Below are 26,276 nucleotides of genomic sequence, written 5' to 3' on the forward strand. Positions count from 1 at the left end.
TCTGAATGCCCTCCCCAAGGAACGGTTTGTACAATTTTGTTAATATAAAGGGGGAACATTTGGGCACCTTTTCTCTGTTGCTGGTTTGTAGAGCTATTTTTAACTTTTGTTCTTTGCTGATTTTTTTCTGTGCCTGTGAATCGTAAGGTGCCAGACTGGCTGCCCTTGAGGCTGGTGTCCCTAATTTATCCCAAGAACAGGAACAATACAGGGGGTGACAGAACTGGTCATGTCTGGGTCCAGCACATTAGCCTGGCCTACTCTGGGAGAATATTGCCCAGACATAAAGAGGGAATTGTTTCTGGGAATTCAGGCCATCTGCTTTGGTGGCGAGCAGACAAAACCTTTTGCCATCACCAGGCACTACAATGTTTTTGCATCCAGCAAGCCACAGACATCCATCCTTTCTTTGGGGAAAAACTGCAGTGTTTTTCTCCCTTCCTCCTCTACCTGTCAACATTCTTTAAGGTCAAATTCAATTGCCTGTTTCCTCGGGAAACTCCCAGACAGCTTGCTTGGATGTGACTTCCCTTGCATATTTCTACAGGACGTTCTTCCGCAGCGTGCCATACATGTAGTCATGGATTGTTGGACCTAGGAAGCTGCCACAATCACTGTAAGAAGCACTAATGGTGACTGGTCCACTTCTTGATGTCACACAAAAGCAGACTGTCATACTGGACAAAGAGCAGACCTCTGGAGTCTGCTAAACTGATTGAAAACCAAAACATTCCTGTCTAGAGAGGGCTTTTCCTGTAAGCTAGTGATTAAAGTTGTTCCAGGCCCAGGGTAGCTGTCCAGCTCTGCAGATACCTTATGAACTCGGGCTCTTGATTCCGTGAACCGCACTTTGAGCATTCATGGTCAAGACCCAAACAGCTACTTCTGCTGCCGAGTCAGCCACCATGGCCATCACACGATCCCGTCCTTATTTTGGCAAAGTACGTTTCATAGATCCTATGTGCTTCTCAGTATCCTATTAAGTGATCTTTCGACTTATGGAAAGAGATGTTAATATAGAAAAATAAGTACGTTGACTTATACTTAGTTTATATTATAAAAATTATACTTCTCAAGGGAATTCAGCAGGTTCTTAATAATCTTCACATGGCTTGGTCAATTTGCCCCACTTCTCAGTCTGTTTTCTACAATAAAATGTCATTTGTTGGCATGAAATCTTCAGAGGTATACCATCAATTTTCAAAGCATACTCAGTTTTTTTAGTAAACCAATAAAGTTTGAAGAACGGGGGTTTTTTTGTTTGTTTGTTTGTTTTGAGAATAATCACAAAAATTGCACCCTGTGAAAAAAATTAGCTTTCTTACTATGAGTGGAAAAGGTACAAGACTTGGAAGGAGCATTTCTAATTCTGTGTCTGATGCTAAAATATAAGTGTAAAGGAACTCTTGGACAGAAGTTTATCATAATTGTGTTAAATATCAAAAACACAATGCTGAAATTTCACAACAACACCACTGGAATACAGACCGTCATTTTTAAATACTTGAACTCTTCCCGGTGTTTGACTGATGATGCTTCAAGTTTGTTTGTTTAATTGTTTTAAAGATTGCTCTAGTCCTGCATCAGAATCCAAAGGAATATTTCCAGGACCAAATACAACCCGAGAAAAATCTATTTACCTCTTCTTATTGAAACATTTACCCCTCCCAGTTTCAAGTGTGAAGTGGCTGTCAGTCCGATGTGACGGGGTGCTGAAAGCCTTCTTCAGTGTGAAGTCACTCCATTATATTCCATAATGCCAGATCCGCAGAACAGGCAATGCAGCCATGGGGTTGGAGTAGACACTACTCAGGCAGGGCTGCTTGGGCATGAAATTAGTTAAATATCTTCTGGGACTTACCTTTCTCCGTCTTTAGAGTAAGAATAGTAAATCCACATAGAGTGCCATGAATGGGAAATGTGTTGACCCAAGAGCTTCAAGAAAATGTTAGCCGTTCATGAGCTAGTTCGTGCAGTGATGGCAGTGGAGACCGTGGTGGGGTTGCTGGTCAGTGTAGTAATACCATTAGTACTGTGTCTCCAGCTGCTACAGGAGGAGCCTGCTACCTCCCTCACCTTGGCCTCTTTGGGATGATCCAGGAGTTCCTCTGTAACAAGCAACCCTTTATCTTGCAGGCCGCTGTGCTCGCTGTGGGGAGAACGTGGTTGGGGAAGGGACAGGATGCACCGCCATGGATCAAGTCTTCCATGTGGATTGCTTCACCTGCATCGTCTGTAACAACAAGCTCCGAGGACAGCCTTTCTATGCCGTGGAGAAGAAAGCCTACTGTGAGCCCTGCTACATTGTAAGTCTCCACACTGGGTCTTCATCTGCTTTGCCTTCTTTGACAAAACACCAGTCACTCCACATAAATGTCGCCATCAATGCTTTGAACTTCAAAAGATGTGTACATGCATAAATTGCCATACTGTGTTTATATGTGTGGGTGTGTGTAGTTAGCATCATAGGAGGTCAGAAAATTGTGTTGGGAGACAGTTGCCTTTCAATTAGCGGTTTGCCAGAAAGGTTTCCTGGCCTCTATGTAGAAACGGTATGTTCTCTGTGATGTATACAAAAGGTTCCTCGTTGGCAAAGTTCTAGGTCCTGTTACTCAGTCTCATTCTGCATGTGAAGTCCCAGTACCTTGGAGAAGGCTTAGTAGATGGCTGAATTCATCAGTGGTCTTCCAAACTTCTGGACTAATGATCTCTGCAGAATCATTTTTAGTTCCCCAATCCCCAGATTGTCTGTGATGTAGAGAACCTCTTTGTTATAGAGTACCTTGAGGTAGTAAGGCTGTTCTGTTTTAAAAGAAGAAACCTATGCTTAGTGACTGAACATAAGTCACATTTTCTCAGCATTTTACATTGCTTTTTAATCTACTAAGCTGCCCTCTGATCTCGTGGTTTGATGAATTACAAAATGATTTTCTGTCCAAAGTAAATTCCTTTGCTGTCTTTCTGGCTGTGATTTATATGTGGAACATAGTTGTGGGAAAAGTAGTACCTTTTGCAAACCTACAAAACAGCCTTGGTTGTCCCCACTGCCAAGCCCTTCCAACATTAAAAAACCTTGAGGAGCTGGGCGGTGGTGGCACACGCCTCTAATCCCAGCACTCAGGAAGCCGAGACAGGTGGATCTTTGTGAGTTCAAGGCCAGCCTGTTCTACAAGAGCTAGTTCCAGGGCAGCCAGGGCTGTTACACAGAGAAACCCTGTCTTGAAAAGCCAAAAAATAAAAATACATAAAAATAAATAAGAAAAAGAAAAGATGAGCATTCAAACTGCCTAGGCTCCCACAAAGCCAGTACATGCAGTAGGATCAAAAACCCACTGCAATTGTTCTTGAATTCTCAGTATTCCTCATTGTCCGCTATGTTCAGCTAGTCCGGATTTATCCCATGCTTTTTCAGGCCTAGGCCAGCTGGCCTTGGTGAGATCCCAATAGAACATCCCCATTGTCTTAGTGTGTGGGTGCACCCCTTACGAGACCTGGATAGAGGTGGGCAGTCCTTGGGCTTCCCACAGGTCAGGGAACCCTGATTGCTCTTCGAGCAGATGAGGGAGGGGGTCTTGATCGGGGGAGGGGGAGGGAAATGGGAAGCGGTTGTGGTGACGAGGCAGAAATCCTTAATAAATAAATAAATTTAAAAAATAAAAAAAAAAGAAAAAGAAAAGAAAACTTGAGAATAAGGTACTGGACCCAGAAATCTGCAGGTCTCCAGAGTTCGGAGTTATTGGCATTTCTGCCTCAGTTGGTGTCTTTTTTTTTTTTTTTTTTGATTTTTTTTGAGACAGGGTTTCTCTGTAGCTTTTGGTTCCTGTCCTGGTTTTAAGGCCTCGAACTCATTAAGACACCAAGTGCCTGGCCTCAGTTGGTGTCTTAATGAGGGTGTCTTGCTGTGACAAAACACCATGACTAAAAGAAACTTGAGGCGCTGGGCGGTGGTGGCACATGCCTTTAATCCCAGCCCTTGGGAGGCAGAGGCAGGCGGATCTCTGTGAGTTCGAGACCAGCCTGGTCTACAAGAGCTAGTTCCAGGTCAGGCTCCAAAATCACAGAGAAACCCTGTCTCGAAAAACCAAAAAAAAAAAAAAAAAAAAAAGAAACGTGAGGAGTAAAGGGTTTATTTCAGCTTATATCCCCAGGTAACAGTCCCTCACTAAAGAAAGTCAGGGCAGGAACATGGAGGCAGGAACTGATGCAGAGGCCATGGTGCTTACTGGCTTGCTCCCCATGGCTCACTCAGCCTGCTTTCTTACAGAACCCAGGACCACCAGCCCAGGATGGCCCCACCTACAATAGGCTGGGCCCTCCCCCACCAATCACTAAATATAAGACAATGCCCTACAGGTTTGCCTACAGCCCAGTCTTAAGAGGCATTTTCTTAATTGAGATTGCCTCCTTTTCAGTGACCTTAGCCTGTGTCAAGTTGACACAAAACTAACCAGCCCAGTTGCTAACAATATTCTGGACCATTGAACTTATTGAAACGCAGGGGTGTGCAGCGCAGAGCTCAGTTTTCCATGACTGAGATTTTATATATATTCATATAATATTACATTGCATCTCTTAGGTTTGATTTTATTTTGTTTTCCTTCCAGGAGCAATGTAAACACATGTAGCGTCATTATATTGTCATCAGCTAAAGATGTGGGAGAAAAAGAGAAAATAAACCATTTTAAGGTCACTTGCTAGCTTCTCTAGAAGGGAGAATAGAGATGCAGGAGAGAGGTGACTTCTGCTTACCACTGGACACAGCCAGGGCTGTATTAGCCACATGTCCTTCTGGTCCTGTGATTTGGGCAGTACTGATTGTATTTAGTTATTCAGACCATAAATGCCATGTTGTTCTGGAAGCCGCATCGTCTACATAAGATACGTCTAGGCTGCAAAATATCACCTCTTAGGTCATTCAGCTCAAGTACCACCCTTTGGAATCTTTGTTGAAAAGAGGAAGGCGTCTTGTAAGTCTGACCTCTTTTAAGTGGGCAGCACTTTCTAATAGCTCAGGACTCCGTTGTGAAATCCTTTTCATTGCTGTAAATTTGGCGGCAGCAGAAGCAAGCCCTAGCATGCTTCTGACATGGAGCAGTTACTTTTTTTTTTTTTTTTTTTTTTTCCGAGACAGGGTTTCTCTGGCAGTTACTTTTTTATAGCTCCTGTTTGGTCCTTTTTTTGACTGTGTTTCTGACTGTTGCTATTGTAACAATGCTTTTGTGGAAGACTTCTTCAGCTGCTCATTTTTATGCTTTTTAAGCAAGTGTCTCACATACAGTACTAAGAAACAATGTAAGAGTATGCAGAGAACATGAGTTTGAACTGGATTCAGTCAAAGCTTTCCGTCTTGGACAACTTACTTGATCTTTCTAAGCCTTGGTTGTCTTATCCATATAGTAGAATTGGTGGCACTGGTTTCCCATAAGACTCCTGAAGATGGAATCTTTGTAACCACCCTTGGTCTGCTCAGGAAAAGCTATTGAATAAACATTACATTTGAACTTAATTATAATTAGATTCGGTGACCTATTTACCATTCCTGACGTGTGCAGCGAAACTCAGATTCCGTCTGCTCTAGGAAGCTGTTTTGCTTCTTAGATCTACCTATTTTCCTTTTTTCTTTTCCTTAATGTTTACTTTCCTGGGTGAGTAACAAGGCTTCAATTTTGTATTTTTAATCGTTTTCTAGTGCATCGGCTCAGAATGCAGACTGTTGCAAGGATAAGCTGTCTGAGATTATTTAGGATGCTAGAACTCTCTGCTCTGGTCGCGTATCGTGCACTGCACTTATAGCCAGGAAGACTATCTGGGAGATATTCAATCATACACTTGGAAGAGCTGTGTGAATTCAAATAATGAACTTTACTATCTCCTCCGTGATTTCTCCCCATCGTAAGAACCTGTAGTCGGGGCCCTTCTTTAATGACATCTTTCCATAGCTACTTGGAAAGATAATTTAAGTCTTATCAGAATTCAATTCCACTCTACTCAAAGACCTCCTGTCCAAAATTGATTTCAGAGTTCAACACAGGCCTTGTGCCCTCAAAAGTATTAGCAGTTCAAATTCTGCAAAACTTTCACAGTTCTAATAAGCTGCATGCTGAACCTACAGAGAGAATAGAGAAAAAGGAAGTCAGTGTTAATTAGGACAAACTTGTTTTGAAGGTAGACTTGGTCAAACAGTCATCACTAGGGCTCCTTGTCTCTCTCCAGGAGCTAAAATTCTAGAATAAGAGATACTGTCTGTGTGATTTATGCAGGGAGCCTCTTGTCTCGCTGCTGGACATGGGTGTCCCAAAGAAATTGTCAAGATAGTCAAGAAAATTAAGTCCCTGGGCATCCTTGAGAAGGGAGTTTCTATTCTCTTTGCTTTATTGTTGTTTTTACTTAATTGATGGAATAAGAACATCAAAGGCAGTGGCTTAGTTAATTATTTCTTTGTAAGGACCAATCACTCATGTCTGACTCTTGATCCAGGAGTAAGGCTTGTAAAACAAACATTCAATTGCTTCATAATCAGTTATTGATAAGCCTATAATTACATTTATATTTAATATTTGTATACTCGGACATATCCTTAAGATCTCTTGACTGTGCACCAGCATCTGTGGTCAGTTGGATTTGCTTCGCTGGGGTAATGTTGTGCTCTCCGTGTGTGCTTCCCTTGTTTTCTGTTTATTAACCCAGTCTGAATATGTGTGCAGTGCGCCTTGGCAGCGCTCTTCACTGTTAGCCTCTAACCTCTTTAGGTTTACCTTATGTTTATGAACTACATTCTAAAGCCAGATATATTTCCCAGTCTTCTGTCATTGCAATATGCTTAAAGAACATTGAGTAAAATATTTATGTCATTCGAATGACTTAGCATTTTTTTTCATTTCGATTTCCAACTCATGTAATAATAAGACGTAATACTGAGTGTGTTGGCTTTACCTTCCTACAGTTCTCGGATTTGACCTAAAACTTACGGCCTAGGTCCTAGAGCTGTCCTGCCTCAGCTTTGTTGGTGCTGGGACACGCCACCATGCCTAGCACGTATTTCTTTAGAAAGCTGTTTCTGGTTGACAAGACAATTACAATGAGTTCATTTATTAAAGTATATGCTATTTCCTGTTAGATAGATTTATTCACTGGAGTCAATGTGATAAGAACACTACATCCTAATTATTTTAACTGATGCTTGTATTGTTGGTAGTTAAGTCAATAAATCTTGTAAATGATCAGGTTTTGATTAGTCGTATAGTTTTGAATAATAAATAGATTAAAATGAAGAGCACTAATGATTTAAATAGAATCTATCTATCTTGGCCCTAACTCTCTGATTATAGCAATGAGTACCTCATTTACCTTCCTAAGACCAGAGTGCTCTTTTTTTTTTATAAAGTTAGATACTAATTCCTTAATGTCATCAATAAGGAATGAGCAAGTGGGTTACTTTTTTGTGTCACGAAACTATTGGCTGCATAATGGATGGGTCTGATAAGTGACCATGTCATTGTGATACGGTCAAGAAGCTGTAGCACACAATGGGGCATGTCTTAGCTGTTGTTGATATAGAAATGTTGGAAGTTGGCCTCATAGAAGGAACACAAGGGCACATGAGGCGACCAGTGCTTTGCTTACAACCATTTGTGTCTTCAGGTATGAAGGGCATCAACAAGGCCTCCTGTTTCTTTGACATTCTGCTCTTACTGAGACGAGCGAGCAGACTCCCAAGCCGGAGTATAACAAGGGAACACTTGCCTTCTTCTTAGCACTCAGTCTGGGCCCAGCGACACAAACATCAGAAAATCTCAGCCAAAGTCCACTTATGAAACAGTGATTCAGGGCTTTGGAACAGAGTGGCTGGAAAGGTGGGACAGGCGTTTTTATTAGAATTGAAATCCTAATGGCTAGCAAGACCTCTGGAAGTGGCAAGCCAGTCTCCTTGGAGACAAAGTTGAAGGTACCAGACCTGGCACGGTAATGACCTACACATTAGAAGCCTTTTTCTCTCTTATGTCGCTAAATGGCCAAGTTAAAGCAGTGTAAATTTTCAACTCCATTAAGAGGTAGTTTTTGTGCCTCTGCAGGAGAGCTGTCCTTTATGTACTCAAGTTCCTCCTAATGGAATGTTTTAAAAGCAGTTAGAACCAGGGCCTCGTGTGGGCGTTGGAAAAGGAACCAAAGAGTTGGGACGGAATCTGAAAAATCCACGCCAACATCCCTCTTCCCTGACCGCCCACCTCTGCTCTCCTCACAGGGAAGCATCTCCTTCTGCCTCCCTTCATCTCTGACTGCGCACGCCACCCACACACTTAGACAGAGTCATTCATGGTGTCTTACTGTCACCCCGCTAGCACTCTCCCGGTAATAAGAAAAGCGGTTCAAGAAGGAGAAACATCTTTAAAACACTGTCATAGGAGATTTGACCACAGGCACCCGAGGTGTTATATCCCCCATTCCTGAGCGTCTGTTATGGTACGGCATGCCTTTTGGAACTACCATAGGCAAGGGAAGATTGTTAGGCCCTGCTACAAATGAGGCTTTGATGTGAGCAAAGGAAAAGACGAAGTAAAGACCAGAAAGTGTTCTTCTGAGCTGGTTTTTCCCAAGGTCCATGTTACCATTCTTAAAAGTAGCATTCCCCTTCCTGAAAACCCAGGAATGCTGCCAGCCCCTGGCTACCTACCTTAAAGTCATGAGACCTTCTGTGCTCAAGATTTGAATTGATGACCACCGGCCTGAGTTGTGTCGTTCAGCGTTACAGATCACAGGTAAAAAGCTGCGGTCCCTGGTCTTTCCTTGAATGTTCACAAATCTCTCTGCTCATGATGCCTGGAATCTCAATATTAAAAAAAAAATGATTTTATGTTTAGAGTTAAATTTAGTCAGAGTGACAAATAGCATCTGCCCGACAGTATAGTTTTGCTTTTTAATATTTTTTCCTATTATCCTCAACGGAGCCTTGCAGATAGCTCTAGTTCCTGTCACTGCCGTTTCCAGTAGCGAGAAACTGAGGCTCAGAACGCCTATGAATTCATAGAGACTGAAGCAGCTTACACAGGGCCTGCGTGAGTCTGTACCCAGTCCTCTGCACTAGCATCATGTTTAATGTTTGTGTGGTGTTCCTGAGTGTGCGAACAAGTGGGTCTGTGGTTTTTATATCTTATTTTGGGCTCTTCTTCCGTTGGTATGTCTCGTATAACTCCATTGTGATAGTTTTGAGTTTATCTTTTATTTATTTATTTTTTTAATTAATGCATGAATGAATGAATGAATGAAAACCTAGTCACTAGGGTAAAGGTTATCAACTAAACTGTCATTTATGAAAGAGAGAAAAATCAGTTTTCTTCAATAGAGTGACTTGGAGGTATATTGACCACTCCAGGGCGGGTCTCATGTTCTGGAGTAGTTGACCAACATGTGATGAACTCCAATTTTGTATGTGGGTGCTTTTATTTGTGCATAGTTTGTTCTGTTTTGGGGGGGGTATTTTTTTATACTCCTGTTTTGGGTGGGATTGTTATTGTATTGGGTTTTTGTTTGTTTGTTTTGAGAAAGGACTTAAAATTGGTAGGGCACACCTGGGCGGTGGTGGTGCACACCCTTAATCCCAGCACTCAAGAGGCTGAGGCAAGGGGAACTCTGAGTTCAAGGCCAGCAGCTGATTTACAGAGCAAGTTCCAGGATAGGCTCCAAAGCTACACAGAAAAACCTTGTCTCAAAAAACAAAGCAAAGCAAAAGAAACAAACAAAGAATTGGTAGGGTGCAGAGGGGGAGAGGATTAGAAGGACTTGGGGGAGAGGAAGAATATGATCAAAATATAATTAAATTTAAAAATTGTTTTAAATAACTAAAAATGTATTTAGAAAAGGGAAAGGCAAGGATTTTTCTTTCTCAAAAAAAGGGGGTGAGGGAGAAATAGGAAGAGAAAGAAAAAGAAAATAGACTGGGGGTCAGAAAAACCCTGCTCTCTCTCAGTTCCAGAACTCACAATGGTCGGAGGTAGAACTTGACATTTGGTTCTTATGTCCCAATCTTTCTGTCTGACATATGTCACTGGAAATCTCAGTTGTTGTTGCTGAGATCCCTTCTTCCTGGCTGCCTTTGCTCTGTTGACCTTTCCAGATGGTGTTTCAGTTGGGTTTTTTGTTTGTTTGTTTGTTTTTGTTTTTTAGGATTTGATTCAAGCTGGATTTTAGAGATATAGACTTCATCTTATGTTTTAGGTATTATAAGAAATGTGGAGACCAGAATTATCTTTTGAATGGTAGCAATTCTTTTTTAAGAACACCCTTTTAATATGCTTATTAGAGAAAATTAGCAAAAGAAAAATATCACATCCTTCTATATAATGTCTGCACTCTGCTGAATGTCTGTCTGTCTTCTGCCTCGATGTCTGCTTGCTTGGACATAACTATGGATGCGGCCGCACCTGTGCCAGATGCTCCCATCTTACATCTAATTAGCTGCTTGCCTTGTATAACAGTGTATCATACTTTGCCTTTTACAGAAATCATCTCTTAAATGTTCCATGGGCATTCTAGAAGAATCTATTCCCTTTCTGACAGTGACTCAGAGAAATGGTCCATTAGGTAAACACATGAATAGAAACAACACAAGGGAGGTCAAGATCAAATGGATGTGTGGAAAGCACGGAGCCAGGAAAACTGCTTGCTGGTTGTTGAGTTTGAGGCCAGCTTGACCTACAGGAATAGTTCCAGGACAGCCAGGGCTACACGGAGAAACCCAGTCTCAGAAAAAGAAAGAAGGGGAGGGGGAGGAGATTTGGGAGTGTGCTCAGCTGTTGTCTACTTGCTTAGCATTGGCATGTGCAAGGTCCTGGCTTCTATCTCAAAGTGTAAATGGGGGCGGGAGGGATAAAAGAATAAAGAAATAGGTAAAGAGACACTAATAAATTAGTATAATTAAGTTATAGTGTTTTCAAAAGAATATTTTTCAGAGTCAAATATCAGTATCCCATAATGCAAATAGCAAAGTACAATTCTGGACAAAACTATCAAATTGACCAAAGGACATGATGTTGTTGGTGAGCATCTCATACCCCAGTGAGGACCAGCCCCTGGCCATCCTGTAGACATCACTGTGCTGAAATGTAGAGCACACAATGTTGATGAAAGACAAGGTGAAATGCTGACACCTGGGTTTAGAAAACACCTGTCTTTCGTTTGACCAATCAATTATATGAGTTGGATAACAGCATTAATAAGACTACTTAAATCTATATAATAATGAAATTAATCTTCCCAGATATCCAGAGAATTATTTAGAAAAATATTTATTGTGTCAAAATCTGAAAGAAAGCCACAGGTTACACACTTTAGTCCTATATTCTGGTAGATGTAGCAGGCATATTGCAAGTTCATCATCAGTCTTGATTATAGATGGAGGCCCTATCCAAAGGAGAAAAAGCTAACAGAAAAATCTAAAAGGAAATCATTGATGAATCCAGTAACTGGCTAGCAAAGATAACAGCCAGTAAACAAGGAATGAAAAGATAAACAAATGTGCATACCTGTGGGGCTGACTCCTTTGAAGTTGGGAGGAAGGTGAAAATGCATGTCAGGGGCAGAGGGACATGGATTGGAGCCTAAGTCACAACGTTACCAGCTGTAAGGAGAGACTACAAAAAAATAACTAACAGTGATAAGAGAAGCTGCCTAAAGAAAGGGCGTGTTCACAAAAACGTTTTGGCTATTGAAAAAAACAATGCTAGTATTTTAGAATTTGCAGATGATTGTTTTCGAAAAGGAAAACAAAGTAGGTCAGGTATGATAGCTTGAAGCGTACTCTCTAACAGTGGTGTCAAGACCAACCGAGGCTAGAAGAGATCCTGGGGGGGGGGGGGGGACGAAGAAGCAGGGGTGGGGTGGAGAATTAATTGAGTGTGGTAGAAATAAATCAAGACAGAAAAAAAATTTTTCAATTTAAATATAGAAATCACCTTTCTTGCTGGTCGGTGGTGGCACATGCTTTTAATCCCGGCACTCGGGAGACAGAGGCAGGTGGATATCTGAGAGTTCGAGGCCAGCCTGGTCTACAAGAGCCTCCAAAACCACGGAGAAACCCTGTCTCGAAAAAAAACCAAAAAAAAAAAAGAAAAAGAAAAGAAAAAAAATCACCTTCCTCCCTCGCCACTGAACCCAGGACCAATTAAGAAAAATTCTTAAACCCTCGTCATCTTTTTTAATCATAGAAATTGGCTGAAGGTTTATATCCGTCGGTAGAGTCCTGGTCTACCATAGTTCAATCCCAGCACCATATAAACCAGATGTGCCAGCACACACCTGTAATCCCAGCTGTTAGGGTGGTGAAAGACAGGGAGATTGGGAGTTCAAGGTTAGCCTCGGATACAGGAGACCCAGCCCCTCCAGAAATTACACTCTTCATAGACGATATACTTTTACTGAAAATCTAAAATATGCAAGAAGAACTCAAATAACCCCACTAGTGTGGATGAAAGTCAGAACTGCTACCTGAGAAAAAGCAAGGAAATGTCACTAACAGGATTTTTCATATCTTCAAAGAACAAATGATGCCTGCAGTGTTTCCACCCTTAGAGCCTCCCCAGAAAAGAACTTCTCCAATCCCTTTATGAAGGCGCCTAAGACTGCTGTGATGCTGATAGCAGAAGCTAACTTTGCTTGCCCCAAGGAGAAAGCGCTATGCTAATATAACTGCACATATATAGAAATCCTGAAAGAAGTTTTTGAGTTGAATGCTACATAATTTGAATGGTAAATTAAATGCCACATAATAAAATATTCTGACTTATTTGATGAGTGCCGTGTTGGGGCCTTTAAAATATTTTGTCAAACTCATATAGCAAATTAGAGGGAAAGAGAATATGACTGTAGCTATATCAATAGATAGTTTTCACTGAAATGATACTTCATAAAATTTTGTTACAAATTTTTTGTTTAAGATTTACCCGTGGCGGGGCGGGGGGGGAGGGGGGGGGATATGCAGTGCTGATGGATTCCAGGAGAGGGCATCAGGTGTCCTGAAACTGGACTTACAGGTGGTTGTATGCCTCCTGTTGTGGGGTGCTGGAAATCAACCCCAAGTTCTCTGCAAGAACAGCAAATGTTCAAGGGCCGGAAGGAACCTTAATTCGGTAATGTCGTTTTAGGACCCAAAAAGCTAAAAAGCTAGAGAAAGTTTCCCAATTTGTCCAGGTTCTTCTGACAGAAGGGCCTCCCACACCAATGAGTAATATAAAGGTCCACATACCTGTTACCAAATTTAAGAAATAAAAATTTTTGAATTGCCCTGGATTCTTCCTTCTGATCAAATTCCCGAAACTACCTGATAAAAGTAGCTGCTGTTTTAAGTTTCCTTTTGTCATATCTGTGGGTTTCTCATACACATCTCCAACAATACATAATATTGTTTACATGTTGTGTTTCATAATTTCAAATATGGCACATAAATATTTACAGACATGGTTACACTATAAGACATGATTAAACCTCAAGTCGTAGGGCAAAGCTTAGAAGGCTGACAAGAAACTAGTTTCGAGGTTTAGACTTAAAGAACACAACATGAGAAATAGGCCTTTCACAGAAGCCGTAAGGAAAACCCGAGCAGTCCTGTAGGTGAGACTTGCTGTAGATCTGTGGGAAGGAACTGAAGGTGCTTTGGAGCAGGCCTGTCATTTGTATGCCGCCCTGAGAGTCGCCCGTTTTTCACCATTGGCAGCGTGCCCACTCTGTGGCTATTACACTGTCCTTTGCTAATGACACATCGTTCTGTCCCCCAGCCGATCTTGGCTCACATTCTCACACCCCCACAGCCTCTGAGGCAGCACTTTACTGTCAAGGAAGCTGAAGTACAGACCTCTTAGTTGGTTGCCCAGAGCAGCAGTAAGTCTTAGTCGAATATTACGTTTTCCTGCTAACTCCTGTCCCAAAACATCTAACTTGTGTTATAGAATTAGAATGTTCAAGAGCTGGAAGGAACCTTAATTCAGTAATGTCGTTTTAGGACCCAAAAAGCTAAAAAGCTAGAGAAAGTTTCCCAATTTGCTCAGGTTCACTGGGTTTGTTCATGGCAGAAGCAAAAATAGAGACCGTGAACCTTGGTGGTACCTTTAGAGAATGGTTTTCTTTGGAAGAGACTTGAAAGAACTGAACGGGTGTGATTGTGGCTGCAGAGAGATCCCTGGGAAAGCTGGACTCGGCCGACTTGGATAGCACCACCTTGATGCAGGACAGCATTGCTTTAACTCCGACCAGAATGAAGGGTCTCGTATTTCCAGGTTCAGTGCCTCTGAAAGGTTTTGCTAGAACCTTCCTGCTGCCCCAGTTTGTTTACTCTTAAATGAAGCATGAACTCACCACCCAGTGTTTGGCAGAGTTTGGATGAATGTCAGCATCGGGCCACTGCAATAATGGTTTAAGATTATTTAATCCCATTACTTATACACTTCATTAGGCTGAGTGAATTGTTGGCTGTGGTTCAGTAAACTTCCTACTTTAAAGATAAAGGATGGAAAGAGAATAGGAAAGGAGCCCATGTAGTCCTTGTTTTCTTTGTTTTTATCTTATGGCTCTTAACGGATAAAAGAAGAGCAGTTAGCCATCTAAAGCATACAGTCTGTGCTTCTGAAGTCTGCTGAACTGCTCCGCACCTCTGGAAAAAAACAAAACTGTCCATAGCTTTAAATTTCCTATAAGAAGAAAAAGAAAAGGGTGGGCTTTGAGGTAGGAGGGACCATGGTATAAAATTCTATCTTGAAATTAAACCTGAAAATAAGTTCCAGGATCCTCAGCGATATGGTCTTTCACTGAGGGGGAGGGAGGGGTACAATAGCAAGTGATTTTAGAGAGAAAATTTGGAATTCAAATCACCACCAGCCCAAACCAGCTCACATTCAGTATCTGCTCGGTTTCTTTAGCTTTGATTTCTGAACAGACAGAATGAAAGTTTCTTCTTCCCTCATATGGTCACATGGTTAAGTGAGCATTCAAGAGAGGAGGGGGCTAAGCTAGAATCAGTAAATGCTTTTGGAGTACCCAAGGCATGTACACAAAGGCTTCAGAAGGGATTTTTCTTAAGTGGAGTCTGCAGCTCCCTGGAGCACCACGGACACTGCTGGTCTCAGAGCTCAGGAAATCAGAGGGGTGGCAGGCCCAGAGGTTCCAAAAGCTTGATGTCCTCAGTAAGTTTCTCCTGCTTTCAGTCACTGGCAATCCTCATTAAACACATACTTCTAGATCACAAGTTCCTGGACAGAACAGGAACCTAGCACCTTCTATAAAGCTAAGGGCTGGGGATGGCCTGCAGTTGGTATGCGCATGAAGGTCTGAGATCCACTTTATTCCTCCACTGAATAAGAGGGGGCTCCCAAGATCTTCTCCCTTCCTTCTCCCCACTGCTTTGATACCACTTTTTTGGACAAGATTTTCAGGTTTTTGTTGTTTTTTTTCTGGGTTTTTGTTTTGTTTTCTTTTGTTTTTGAGAGAGAGAGAATGTGACCATGAAATTGGGTGGGTAGGGAGAGAGGAAGGATCTAGGAGGAATTAAGAGGAGGGGACAGAGTAGCTCAAAATATATTATATGAAAAAATAGATAAAATTAAAAAAAAAAAACCTTGTTTGGAAGTTCTCCAACCAGGTGTGACTTTTCTTAAACATACGATATCTTTTTCCCCACCAGTTGCATAAGGCTGAACCTTGCTACAACTGGTATAAAAATTCTGGCATCTCAGCATATTCTTTGATGGTATGAACCCTTGGGGAGTCTATAAAGGGAACGAGGTCACATGTGACTCACCTCTGTCGGTTTTGTGGGGGTTTTTTTGTGTGTTTGTTTTGTTTTGTTTTTTCTTGCCCTGTTTATCATAGCCTGGGATCCTGTCATTGCCCTGAGCGTTAGGGAGGTTGGAAGGCGACCTGCTTCACGCCAGAATCTCCTCCCAGGGTTCAGCTTATCTGTGTTTGCTTGCCCTTTGGTGCACTTGGACTTGAGACTCTCGGTGAGATTGAAGGGAGCAGGGAAACCTGGCGTCAAGAGTTTAAGAGCAGAGTCACCGCTGAAACGTAAATATGAAAGCTTCAGAGGGAAGACGTGAGAGTGAAGCCAGCTGTCAAGACTCTCAAGGTGCAGCTCTGAGGAGAGGTCTCTGTTCTGAAGGAGACAGGCTAATTCCCTCCCACAGCCAGGTTCAGATAAACAAACAAACAGTAAACAACTGTTAGTTACTTTCAGGACCTGTTTAGCGTACTTCCCTGCTGAGGAGGAAGTGGCAGCCCAGGCTGACGCCAGCCTTCCTGCCAAGCTGGTTTCCCGTTTCACCATTGTACAATGACCTCTGTGGGAAATGAGATGCCTAACTGGAAATCTGTGTGGAATGTCTCAGTTGGATGAATCCCCTGAATGCTCACCTGACCCAACTGTCTGACTGTCTTCAGTGCAGACATAGGCTTAGTGACATTTTACATTCTATCGGTTACTTTTAAATAAAGACCTTCCATAACAGGGATTCTACTCTCTGAACCCCTTAACCCAGGGGTGGTTGAGGTGCTTCACCTGAATACAGCTTCTAGACATATCGGTTGAAATGAAACTGAACCTTCTAAGATATATTTATCTTAGATGATAAATATTTAAAAGTAAATCTTTATATTTCTTCTAATTTAGCTAAGTTACCTTAAACAATCCATTATAAAACATAACATAGTTTTCCAGCAAGTGGGAGGTATTGAGCGTATTCAGGCTCAACGGGAAGAATGAAGGCAGAACAGGTGTCTTGTGGGAGGGGGGAGGATGGGGGGGCAGAGATTAGGCCAACAGATCTTCCTGGAGGAAGCTGCCTATAGTGTGGTGGTAGATCAGATGGCCTCTCTTGTTTTCTCCTTTTTACCTTTTGAAGAGAAATGGGAACTTTTCTTATTCTTTTTTACAAGTAGCAGAATCAACGCATAAACGACTACTCATCTTGGAATTAGGGCAGAGGTCCCGGTATCTTAAGCTGACTCCCCGTGCTTGCTTTGGGTAATCTTCTGTAAACAGATCACAGGGCTTTAGATATGATGTCTTCATTGTCAGAAGGCTCCTGTGTCAGCTTTCCGATTCTACTTCCATTACCTACCTCTGTTTCAACAATCCTCCTGATTGGCCTCTGACTGGATGTTTGTGTTCCCTCTGTGTCTTGGAAGTGGCTGCTTGTGCCTCTGTTTCCATCTTAATCCTTTGCTCTCTCCTCTCCATATTGGTAGATAACAATTATTTCTTCACACCCAGACAAGAGCTACATAGGAACAAGCTTACTTTTCTGTTTTCTTTGTGTCTGTCTCCCTTCTTCATGAAAGCCCAAACCTTACTTCTAGTATCCAGCATAGTGCCCAAAGCATCCTAGGAAGTACTTAGTACACTGGCTTTTAACAGACCTAACCAAACAGACAAAAGCACAGCAGCAAAAGTAACTATAAGCAGACATCAGAACTGGGGGACTTCACCAGCAGAAGGCATCATTTCTCATCGCTCTGGAGCCCCGAGACTGGGAAACCAGATGAGGTGGTTGGTGAGGACTCCCTCCCTGTTCTTTGTGCGGCACCTTCTCAGCTTCCCTCAGTGTGGGGCAAGTGTAATGGTTTAAGTAAAACCCTGCAGGTCCCTGAGTGACTGCAGCGGGCAGCGGGTCCCGAGACCTGAGACCACGCCGCAGGTATCCTGAAGTGGTGACAGACAACAGGCAGCGGTCCCAAGAACAGCCAGTCCCTGTCAGGGAGCCTTGGGGTGGGTGGTAGACCTGGATGGTGCAGCCAGTCCCACAAGGAGAGACAGACAGATGAGCACACCACGAGACCACGCCACAGGTCTCCAAAGGTGGCTGGTCCTGGGCAGGGAGCCACAAGGCGGGTGAGAGATAGAGACATAGATAGGCATGCAGTGGAGAGTGAGGCTGGATATTTATTTAGTGGTTAATGAAAGGGGGAGTGGGCGGAGCTTGTCTCTTAAAGGGACAGGACAGACCATTACAGCAAGTGCTGTTGCGCAAGCTCTCTAGAGAGTGTTTGTTGCATCATTTTGACGGCTATGGAGCCTTTAAATGCTAGGCCCACTCACTAGTTTGTTTATTTATTTATTTATTTATTTATTTGGTTTTTTTGAGACAGGGTTTCTCTGTGGCTTTGGAGCCTGTCCTGGAACTAGCTCTGTAGACCAGGCTGATCTCGAACTCACAGAGATCCACCTGCCTCTGCCTCCCGCGTGCTGGGATTAAAGGCTTGCACCACCATCGCCCGGCCCACTCACTAGTTTGAACGCACTACTTCTCTCCACTTCCTGGGTGCTGCCCTGTGAACATCCACTGACACACATCCCAGGCACCAGATAGGACACCCCTCACCAGGCGTTCCCTGCTACATAATGGACTAAAAGCCTATGCCAGAACAAACCTTCCCTTTCTTCAGCTGCCTCTGTGAGACTTGCTGATCATAGGCACAAAGGAAATAACTAATCCGCATGGACATAGACTGTATAGCAGTTAACTGAAGTTAACTTCGGTCGATGGATGCTTTATCAGTACTGTGATGGGGTAGAAATAAGAACCCTACCTTCCTGGCCACAAAAGCAGAGTAATGGCTTAACAAGCCCTTCCTGAGCACCCCTTGACTTTAAACACACCATGGCAAGGCTACTAATACTTAAGATACTGTGTTGCCACTATGTTTTTCTTTCTGTATATATTTTTACTTGCTAGATCTTACATCCTGAAGAAAACAAGGAAGGCATTGTTAGAGAAGTATTTCCGGGTGCTATTAAATTGTTGAGAAATTGGCACTGTCGGCAGGGAGCCAAACTGGCCTGAGTCTGGCTGGACAGTGCCTACTGGCCATTTCAGCAAAGTTGCTGGCATAATGATGTGTTCGCCCATAAAGTGCTCTTTGTCAAAAAGTATCTTGTAGAATTAACTCCCCAGGCATAGATCAATAAACGTCACTAGTTTGCCAATGTAGCTAAGGGGTAGCAGATTAAGCATTACTATTAAGTTCAAAGTGTACCAGAATGAAGGTCGTTTTGTGACTCGTTCCTGGAGTTTCCTCAAGGATGTTTAGAGTTCTTATAAAGGGAACTGCAGGATGGGATGGGGGACTGTCTCTGCTTCTTTGAGGCGTGGAGCAAGTGGATTTTCTGTGCAGGTTTTGAACTGAACAATGAACTGGGCGCCAGCTGTGGGAGACATAGGATGAGCCCAGGACAGCTTGTATTCTGAGAATGCAGAGCCCAGCAGACTTGGCTGTGCTTCAGCAGAGGAGCGCTAGGACACTCAGAAGGGTCAGACAAGCACAACATAAGGCAAAGCTATCTGATTTAGGCTTGAGAGACTCAGACCCTGCTGAGTGAACACAGAAAAGTATACATCCAACCAGGGGAAGGGCTGACCAGGGTCAAAGAACTCCACTTGGAATGGGCTACTTTTGACCATTTTACCTGGGCCTAGAAAACCGACTTATTATCCAATATTTTCAGAAAATAATATATTGTTTTCCAATTACTGTTGGATAGTATTAAGTATAGAGGAGAAAAAGTTGCTTCTTACCCTTGATTGAGAATTGTGCTTATGACATAAACTGAGAGTTGACAGATGAATAGAAGAAAGTTGTTTATGAACTACATGGGGATATCACAGAACAGAAAAGTGATTACCCTGAGAAACTTCTGTACCTTTCTCTTAGAGGATGTAGGAGATCTAGGCAGCTCATTGGAGATGAAATGTTCTGGGGGTGGGGGGGAGAACTCTGAGAAGAATAGGGGCTAGCCTGTGATTGTCTGTGGGACTCTGTTGACCTCTGGTCTCTGCTCCTTTGATATTGTTTATATTCTCTGGTTAATGAGATTCCCAGGGGAGCGGCTCATGACAGTTGTCTTCCTTTTAAGTTCACTAAAACAAATAAACCAGCAAAAGACTGACCTGGGCTTTAGAGAGAAGGGAAAGAGGAGAACAGTGTGGTCTTGAAACATCTAGTCTTTCTTGACTCAGCCCACAGCGTATCCAAGCACCATAATTTGGGACATCATTTCCCGAGCCCCAACTTTGGCAGCATGTTCTCTATCTGTGTTAATTATGCAGCCTTTAACCCATAACACCTGTACCAATTGCTTAGCATAATAGCATCTTAAATGCATGTGCCCAAGGAACTTTCATAGTTGTTTTGGGTTAGATATGCACAGCAATCCTGTAAGGCAGATGTTTTCTAGGACAGATGAATGGGAACTAAGACTTGGAGAAAGGACCCCAGATAGCTAATCACAGAGATGGGGCTTTGATGTTCGTTGTCTGTCTGTGAGGCCACTTTTCTCACCATTTTAGCCCAGTTGCCTACCTAAATGGCCCAATTCCTTGAAGTCAATAATGCATACTTACTACGCATCTTCTATACTTTAGATTTTTAGTGCAAATTTAAAAAGAAACAACAGTCCTTGAGAAATGTATGGTTTTCACATTGGGTATGGTTTACATATTGGGTGTGGTTTATACAAATGGGTAGTAGAAATTTAAATTCAGTGGCATGTGCGTATAAATGATCCTCAGAGCTGGCCAGTGGGCCAGAGGTGTGGAAGATTGAGGGGGATGAGTTTTGCAGTTCGTCTAAGCAAGGCCATCTGCCAAGGGCACCAGTGTTGTGGTCTTTGTCTCCGTGTTGCCTGGGGCTGCTCGCCTTAACCTCTGCTAAGGTTCCTTTCACTTCCATGGAGGAGGCTGTTGCGTCCCCCTCCCCCACTCCAACTTCCACATCTTTGTTGAGATTTTCTCTTGACACTTAGGCATAGCAGGGTTTAATTTAGGAATTTGGGTTAATGCTTTAAGATCATTTACAAGAAAAATAAATAACTTTGATAGTTTGTAAATATTAATTTACACAACACACTGATAACTGTTTTAAGCAGCTAACACCCAAAGATGTTTTGCAGTTTAGAGGATTGTACTTTTAGGGACTCTTTGTTAAATCAGTGACTTGTTACTACCACTGGGTACAGTTACCAAACCCCAGTACCTTTAGTGAGCCTAATTATCGCCAACTTTCTCGTCGTTACTATTTCATTGGTTCTGTAAGTAGAGTTACACATTCCAAGGCTCCACCTGGAAGGATGGATTTCAATAGGATTTAGTGGCTAACAACATCCCTGTCGCCTACTTAAGGGGGATGTTGTTCCTTAAGGGGAGTTGTGATTGATTTTGTCAAGAACACATGTTGAAATTCTACTACAGGAAGACCATGCTGTAGATTCCTTTATTTCGGTCATATAGAACTATTATTAGGACATTCTATGGCTCATTTCTATACCTTTTCATTTGCTGAACTCTCTCTAGCGGGCTTCTTAAGCAAATACTTCTCAAAAGCATTAACAGCAAGGTCTTTGCATTGGGAGAGATCGAGTGTGAGGGATCGAGTCTGCTGTACATAAGAGAGCACTGAAGTGTTGTCTAGCAGAAATCACCCATTAAACCCAGCCCTAGCACTTGTACAAATGTGGACGATGAAGTGAAGAGGAAATGAGTAGAAAAGGTTGCATTACCCACTGCCAAGGCACACACTCATGTGCACATACAGACACGAGAGCACATACATGGTGAAGCCAGATCCACTAGGAAACAAAGTCATATCTTCTTGATTCAGGGGATCTAAGAATTAGCTTCTCATAAAACAATTTTTTTTTTTAGAAAAAGTACATGCAAATTTATAAACAGACACACTACAGCACTAATTTATCAGGCAAGCAACAGTTTAAGTGGGACAAGAAAAAAGGAAACTGTAATTTATATTTTTTTAGGATGGTACTTCTGAGAGTGTGTGTGTATGTGTGCGCGTATGTGTGCGTAGGGATGTATTGAATCCGAGAGTAATTTATGGAAAGTGCTGCTACCATGGTATTTCAGATGCTCCACAATTTGAATTTAAACTACTCAATGGGATCATTAAGATTATTATGCATGTTTTCCAAAGAGTTTCAAATGACAATTTTTAAAAAAATGGATGCCCTTTAAAAACCGAAGAATGTTATTGCACTTGTAGAGATTCATGCGGTTTGAAGTAATTGCCACCGCCCCTTTGGAGCAAGTACCTGATGATGAGTGTTGAGGAGATGGGGGTGTTAGAGAAGTGCCGTGCTGCAGACACGTCCGCTGATGGGGCGCGGTGGATCATAAAGCAAACTGCATGGACAAAGACTTATTTCGTGTGGTAAAATTGACAACAGAAAGCTGGGGAGGGATACAGCGCTCATATTCGTGTGAATTAATGTCAGGTTCAAGCACAGAATACTTGACAGCAGAGGCTCAGGGAGTGAGCATGAAAAGGTTCCTTCAAATGTGCCTCCTCTGCCATTAGCTCCCCTTTGTATGGGAAAGTGGCCTTCCATTGTTTGCCTGTTTCCAGGTGAAAGCTATACAAAGGGAGGAGGGATATTTATGCATCCTTCGGCAGTTAGGGTGGTTGGTTTGCTTGTTTGAGGCAGTATATTTGCTATTGTAATTTTTAAAAGTAATTGTAATTCTGATACGAGGAAACAGGCTAGTTCTTTTGTTGTGTGGCTTTTGGGGTTTTAGGACAGGTTCTCAATATGTAGCTCAGGCTGGCCCAGTGGCCCACATTGGCCTTGAACTTGTGTCGAGAGCACACTCTACCAGAAATATAGAAGAACACATTTGTCCCTTTCCACGCTGCTAAAAATCTATTGATTTTACAAACAGAGTCAATTTCCTGGGCTGCAATTTACAAAGTAGACCCAATTTCCCAGGATAGCTAGCAGTTGGCAAACACTGTTCCTTTATTCCACTCATAATTACTAATATTAACTCCCAGATCCCACATTGCACTTCCTACGGTAATTATATGTATATTTGTAGGTTACAGAATGACTACTGAAAGGTTACAGAGGCTGCTGAGTTCAAAGATGTCTCCTCGGGAGCAGAGGTGGAAGGTTGATGCAGATGCAAAGAGAGTCCCTGCAGGTGGTTAGGTGAGCTACAGGGGAAGCCAGCGCAGAGCTGAGCAGTAGAGGCGAGCAGAACCTTGGGGCGAAGTCTCCAGGCAAAGCACAGAACTAAGTCCAGAAAGATAAACGGATGAACTTGCAACGACAGTTCTAATGGGTCGTGTTGTATGGACCCTGATGAGCTGAAGCCTCCCCTTGTCCCCAGTCAGTAGTTCTCAGCCTGTGGGTCCCTGGTGCAGGTACTGGATTGTCCAATGACAGGTCAGTGAGTGGAGGTGGTCTGTCCCCATATTGATGACATTCTCAACTTTCCAGGGTCTAGGTGGGAGGGCTGCGCCCTTCCTTGGCCTGCAGTATTCAGTAAGTTCTCAGGCCTGTGCCCGTGCGTTCATAGGTTTACAGTGCGCTTTAGTAAGTTTAGCTTGGGCCTCGTGGGCGGTGCTGGACTTGTGATGTTTACATGCACAGCACGGGGCAGGGTCATCTTCCTGGACATTTGCAAGCAGAATGAGCCAGTGCTGCCCTGGAAAAATGGAATCCGCCAGGGAAAGTTCAGCCTGAAGCCACTGTTTTACATAACACAGGAGAGGAGCAGCAGAGCCAGTGACAGCGGATCTCCACCAGTCCTGCCTGCGCCCCCTTTCCAAAGTGCTGGGATTGCAGCCATCCCACCATGGCTAAGGAGCCACCATTTTCCTTCACTGAACTCTCTAAAAGTTATCATTCCCTTCTTTGGGGGGACAGAAAATTATGCCCTTCAACCTCTTCCCGAGTCCTTGTTGTGCTCAGAGAAGACAGTCAGTCATCTTGCCCTGCCCTGTCCGAAGTGCTTGACTCAGTCTGCCTCCTCACCTGTCCTGTCTAAACTCTGCTTCTGTCCTCTGTCCTTACGACCTCACATGACCTTGACCCCTTTCTGCTGCTGAAGTAGCTCTCGGTTGGGGGGGGGGGGTGGTGCTTGCCCAGCCTGCTCTGCCACCAGGTTTTGATTTCCAGCTGCATGGTGGCATATAATCCTATAATCCCAGGACCTGGGAGGTGCAGGCAGGGGGATGAGACACTCCAGGTCATCTTCAGCCACACAGTGAGCTCAAGATCAGATCAGTTTGGCACACATGTGACCTTTGAAAGTTGAAACTCTTCTGCCTCATCTCCTAATTCAGGTGGAGTCAAACGAGGTTGGTACAGTTGGCTGTGCTCTCGCTGACCACATTTCAGCAGAAGGGATGTGGAAGGGGCTGGCACTTACCACCTTCTAACCGACATGAAGGTGTATGTTTTGTCGCCTTTCAGCAGTGATTTACTCATTCTTTACCTTTACCGCTCGGATGTAGGTGCCCTTCGTTAGTTCTGGAGTTACTCCAGAGCAGCCATGACTTCAGTGCTCTCCAGACCGCACTTGTGGTAGGTGAGCAGGTGAAACCATTTTTATTCAATAATAGAATATGAGGAAACTGAGGCTCAGAGGGCATGAAGGACTTTGCAGACTCGGGAAAGTGCACAGCGTTATGGCTCCCAAGCCTCCTGTTTACACATGCGCATCTGTGTGGCCATTCTGTTCTACCTGACTTCTTGTTCTACCTGGGTAACGCACAGTTGCAGAATGGCTTAAGAGGCACAGTTCTGATTTCAGTGCTCCCGACAAAGGTGTTACTCAGATCAGGGAGCCTGGGGCACCTTTGAAATCCAACCCTGGAGTTTCTAGGAGCTGTAAGGGCAGCATTACTTGCAGGCTCCCCAATTGACAGTACAAATGGGCAGTAACACATGATAGAAAGTATTCTAGGTGGGAGGAACTGGGACTGCAAGTGGGGGACCCCTTGAAGGACTCCCTGTTGGTGGATGCCTCCACCAAATTACATCAGTGCAAGAGGGAGAAACGGGATTCTAGTAAGTGTCATGTTCCTAAGTGAATCTCAGATCGAGGGAAAGATTTTTTCTTATTAAAATGTTTTCATACATTCTATTTTGTTCCTATTTTTCCTCCCCCAACTTTTCTCAGATTCTTTGCTTCTCTCTCTCCCTCCCTCCCTTCTTCTCTCTCTCTCTCTCTCTCTCCCTCCTTTCTTCTCTCTCTCTCTCTCCCTCCTCTCTCTCTCTCCTCTCTCTCCCTCCTCTCTCTCTCTCTCCTCTCTCTCTCTCCTCTCTCTCTCCCTCCTCTCTCTCTCCCTTCTCTCTCTCTCTCTCGCTCTCCCTCCTCTCTCTCTCCCTCCTCTCTCTCCCTCCTCTCTCTCCCTCCTCTCTCTCGCTCTCCCTCCTCTCTCTCTCCCTCCTCTCTCTCCCTCCTCTCTCTCTCCCTCCTCTCTCTCCTCTCTCTCTCCCTCCTCTCTCTCTCTCTCTCGCTCCCTCCTCTCTCTCTCCCTCCTCTCTCTCTCTCCCTCCTCTCTCCCTCCCTCCTCCCTCTCTCTCCCTCCTCTCTCCCTCCCTCCTCCCTCTCTCCCTCCCTCCTCTCTCTTTCGCTCTCTCTCCTCTCTCTCTCCCTCCTCTCTCTCCCTCCTCTCTCTCTCCCTCCTCTCTCTCCTCTCTCTCTCCCTCCTCTCTCTCGCTCCCTCCTCTCTCTCTCCCTCCTCTCTCTCTCTCCCTCCTCTCTCCCTCCCTCCTCTCTCTCTCTCTCCCTCCTCTCTCTCTCCCTCCCTCCTCTCTCTCTCCCTCCTCTCTCTCTCTCTCTCTCTCTCTCTCTCTCTCTCTCTCTCTCGCTCGCTCTCTCTCCCTATCCCTCCTCTCTCTCTCCCTCCCTCCTCTCTCTCTTCCTCCTCTCTCTCTCCCTCCCCTCTCTCTCTCTCTCTCTCTCTCTCTCTCTTTCGCTCTCTCGCTCTCGCTCGGTCTGTCTCGTTTCACCCTGTGAAGGTCTTGTGTTGAGTCCGTGTGAGCATCAGTCCTGATACGTTTAGAAGACATCCATTCCTTGAGTCAGTCACCTCGTCTGACTCTTACAGTCCCTCAGCTGTCCCTTCTGGAGAGATCACTAAGCCTTGAATTCAGGGAGGAGTTTGGTGAAGGCATCTTGTTTAGTACTGAGTGCTCCAAAGAGTCTTAGTCTGCACATTGCCCAGCTGTTTGAATTCCGAGGGAAAGATCTTACGCTCAGCGGCTCCTGATCTCTGTCAGCTCCTCCAGCCCCAACAGATGCTTACTCTGGCCTTCATAGGATCAGTCTGATCCTCCTTATCTTTGCCTTCACATGAAAAAACAGCCTCCTCTTCCCAGCCCTCCTGACTCCACCGGCGTAGCTCTTCCCACATCCCTCCTACAGCAAGTTGCCTCCTGACCTGCTGTTGCACATCCCATTTATAAAGCTCCTGTTTTCATACGAAGCCATATCCCT

General features: G+C 43.7%; 1 protein-coding gene across 2 annotated transcripts in view; it reads left to right on the forward strand.

Annotated features, from left to right (window-relative positions):
* LOC121464860 (LIM domain containing preferred translocation partner in lipoma) overlaps positions 1-26,276 on the forward strand; it is a 601,897-nt gene that overhangs the window by 501,094 nt on the left and 74,527 nt on the right. For both annotated transcript variants that reach the window (XM_041677943.1, XM_041677944.1), the window contains exon 9: positions 2,137-2,306. In XM_041677943.1, the coding sequence (XP_041533877.1) occupies positions 2,137-2,306 (170 nt within the window). The remainder of the gene's footprint in view (positions 1-2,136; positions 2,307-26,276) is intronic.

The sequence above is a fragment of the Microtus oregoni genome, unplaced genomic scaffold, assembly GCF_018167655.1.
Source record: "Microtus oregoni isolate MIOR12 unplaced genomic scaffold, Mior012 000029F_ref0000214, whole genome shotgun sequence".
NCBI lineage: Eukaryota > Metazoa > Chordata > Mammalia > Rodentia > Cricetidae > Microtus > Microtus oregoni.